The sequence below is a fragment of the Octopus bimaculoides genome, chromosome 2, assembly GCF_001194135.2.
Source record: "Octopus bimaculoides isolate UCB-OBI-ISO-001 chromosome 2, ASM119413v2, whole genome shotgun sequence".
Taxonomy (NCBI): Eukaryota; Metazoa; Mollusca; class Cephalopoda; order Octopoda; family Octopodidae; genus Octopus; species Octopus bimaculoides.
Genome location: NC_068982.1, coordinates 131434695 through 131438318, shown reverse-complemented (window position 1 = coordinate 131438318; position 3624 = coordinate 131434695). Strand labels below are relative to the sequence as shown.

The 3624-nt window shown below is 39.9% G+C and overlaps 1 protein-coding gene across 1 annotated transcript in view; it reads left to right on the top strand.

The window, feature by feature from the left end:
• The window catches only part of LOC106867961 (probable G-protein coupled receptor 158), a 244957-nt gene that overhangs the window by 215747 nt on the left and 25586 nt on the right, over positions 1-3624 (top strand). The window contains exon 4 of the mRNA XM_014913042.2: positions 725-793. Within this exon, the coding sequence (XP_014768528.1) occupies positions 725-793 (69 nt within the window). The remainder of the gene's footprint in view (positions 1-724; positions 794-3624) is intronic.

Here is a 3624-nt window from a genome sequence, read left to right as displayed (position 1 = left end):
CTGGCCTTCGTGCGGGTGACACGTAAAAGCACCTACTACACTCTCTGAGAAGTTGGCGTTAGGAAGGGCATTCAGCTGTAGAAACTGCCAAATTTAGATTGGAGCCTGGTGTTGCCATCCGGTTTCACCAGTCCTCAGTCAAATCGTCCAACCCATGCTAGCATGGAAAGCGGACGTTAAACGATGATGATGATGATGATGATGATGATGATGATATATATGCACACACACAGGCACATATATATATGCATGCACACATGCATGAATGTATCATCATTATCATCGTTGTCGTTTAACGTCCGCTTTCCATTCGGCATGGGTTGATATATGTATGTATGTATGTATGTATGTATACATATATGTATGTATGTATGTACGTATGTATGTATGTACATATTTCTTTTTTTCTCCTTTAACATAAAAACTAATATTTTCCATTCAAAATCTTTACAAAACTCATGAATGTTGCTCCTTTTCTTCCTTTTCTTTAAAAGTCTTGATCCTCATGGTTACCACCCCATCATTCCCATTCTCCTTGACGTCCTTTTCCTCCTCATCATCAACATCATCGTCATCATTGTTATCATCATCATCGCCTTCCACTTCTTCCTCCTCATCATCGTTATTCTCCTCCTCCACCTCCTCCTCCTCCTGCTTTACCTCTCTTCTGTCTGTTTCTCAATCAAGCCAATTTATTTATTATTTCGTTTGTTTACTTTTCCAGGTTATTTGCAGCAGTTTCTGGGCAATGTTGGAACTTCTCCTTATTGGATCTTTATTGTTATATTCCACAGTAAGTAGAACCAATTTCACCATTTTTCAATACACCCACGCAAACTGGTAAAGCCCACAGCAAGCCAAAGCAATTTAGATACCATACTAATATCTAAAACCTTCAGAGTTTCTATCTTGCTGCCATCAACGCTTATGTGTCCTTGATCAGGATTCTTAACTCATGCAATATTTTTTTCTACTCTAGGCACAAAGCTCGAAATTTTGGGGGAGGAGGCCAGTCGATTAGATTGACCCCAGTACACAACTGGTACATAATTTATCGACCCCAGAAGGGTGAAAGGCAAAGTCAACCTCGGCAGAATTTGAACTCAGAATGTAAAGACAGATGAAATACCGCTAAGCATTTCATCTGGCATGCTAACGTTTCTGCCAACTCGCTGCCTTAAATATTCTTTTCTACTCTTGGCACAAGGCCCGAAATCTTTGAAGAGGGGGCCAGTCAATTAGATCGACCCAGTATGCAACTGGTACATAATTTATCGACCCCGAAATGGTGAAAGGCAAAGTCGACCTTGGCGGAATTTGAACTCAGAATGTAAAGACAGACAAAATACCACTAGACATTTCACCCGGCATGCTAACAATTCTGCCAGCATGCCGCCTTTAACTCATGCAATATTAGTGCTGGTAATGGTGGATGGGTGGTATTGGTAATGCTGGTTATTATAATAGTATTAGTGTTTGTGTTGGTGTTGACGGTGGTCTTGTTATTCTTGTTTGTATCAATGCAAGAAATAGTAGTCTGTTGTTGGTACTTTTGTAGTGTCTGTCAAATAAAGGTACCTGGCTTAATGGTTAGGGTATTTGGATCACAAACATAAGGTCATAGGTTTGATTCCAGGAGATGCGTTGTTTCCTTGAGCAAGACTCTTTATTTCCCATCACTCCTGTTCACTGAGCTGACAAAATGAGTTCTACTTGTAATTCAAAGGGACAACCTTGTCCCATTCTGTGTCACACTGAATCTCCCAGAGAACTACATTGGGGGTGCTTGTGTATTTATGGGGTACTCAGCTACTTACGCTTTAATTTTACAAGGAGGCTGTTCCATTGATTATATCAACTAGAACACTCATCAGCATAACCAACGGTGCCGCTATTAATAGTACTGACAGCAAGTATGTTATGGAAGAGGAGGTGTGCGTAATATTTGTTATTAAAGTTAAGTCTTTCTCAAGCCTACAGTCTCGTTTAGACCAGAAACTACCAAGGTTTGTGTGATAATTAAGTGGTTAAGCATACAAAACTCCCTTCTCAATAGGGTATCAATCGATCTCAGGGTTAACCTCCATTCTGCAGCTAGAATTCATCTACAAATGTGAAATGAAGTGCCTTGCTTAAGGATACATCATGCTACCCATAAGCTTAAGTTCATAGGTTTCATTCTCTAACACCCAAATCAATAAGTCATGCTTTCACATAATATTTGTTGTAGCAATGCTATAGTTGCTGCTGCCAGAGAAATCAAATAGTAAAATGAATCTGATCCTTTACATGAATCAGTAATAATGAAAAGAATTGTTGGATCTTGTGAAACCATTTCATTCTGATACTCTTGAAAAAGAAGACAGCTTTTATTAGGTTTGGAGCATAGATGGGGCAGGATACCAAAAATCTAGATTGCTCTCCTTGGATATCAACTCTTTTGTAACAAGTATACTGGAATGGATGCTCGTTATCATCTTCCAGACAATGGTCTTGACCGTACATGTCCAAGGTGCTTTTGTGTAGCTTTGATTTCGTTGAATTTCTCAGTCCTATCTATAATTAAGAAATTATGGCCTTTCTTTGAAACAGTTTGTCTCTTTACTCTCTTTTGCTCTTTTACTTGTTTCAGTCATTTGACTGCGGCCATGCTGGAGCACCGCCTTTAGTCAAGCAAATCGACCCCAGCACTTATTCTTTGTAAGCCTAGTACTTATTCTATCGGTCTCTTTTGCCGAACCGCTAAGTTACGGGGAGGTAAACACACCAGCATCGGTTGTCAAGCGATGTTGGGGGGACAAACACAGACACACAAACACACACACACACACACACATATATACATGCATATACATATATACGACGGGCTTCTTTCAGTTTCCGTCTACCAAATCCACTCACAAGGCTTTGGTCAGCTCGAGGCTATAGTAGAAGACACTTGTCCAAGGTGCCCCGTAGTGGGACTGAACTCGGAACCATGTGGTTGGTAAGCAAGCTACTTACCACACAGCCACTCCTGCGCCTATCATTTTATTTTAAGGACTCCTGTCTTTCATTTTATTTTAAGTATTTCTCTTCAATTATTAATTTCATATCCAGGTTTTTTTCCTATGCTAGCATAGGTGAAACCAAGTCATAACTGAGACAATATATCATTTTTAACAGAATCGTTAGCAAATCAGATAAAATGCTTAATGACATTTCTTCTGACCCTTTACATTCTGAGTTCAAATAACCATGGGGGTCAACTTTGCTTTTCATCCTTATGAGGTGATAAAGAAAGTCCCAATCGAGCATCAGGGTCAATATAATCAACATGCCCCTTCCCCTCAAAATTGCTGGCCTTGTATCAAAATTTGAAACAAGGCACAGACATGACCCTCTCTCTCTCTCTGTCTGCCTCTCTCTCTCATTCTCTCTCTCGCATTTTCTATCTCCTTCTCTCTATCCATCTCTCTTTCCTTCTCTCTCTCCTTCTCTCTCTCTCTCCTTCTCTTCCTCCTCTCTTTCCTTCTCTCTCTCTCCCCTTCTCTATCTCTCTCTTTCTCTCTCTCTCTCTCTCTCTCTCTCTCTCTCTCTCTCTCCCTCTATATATATATATATATATATATATACAAATTAAAA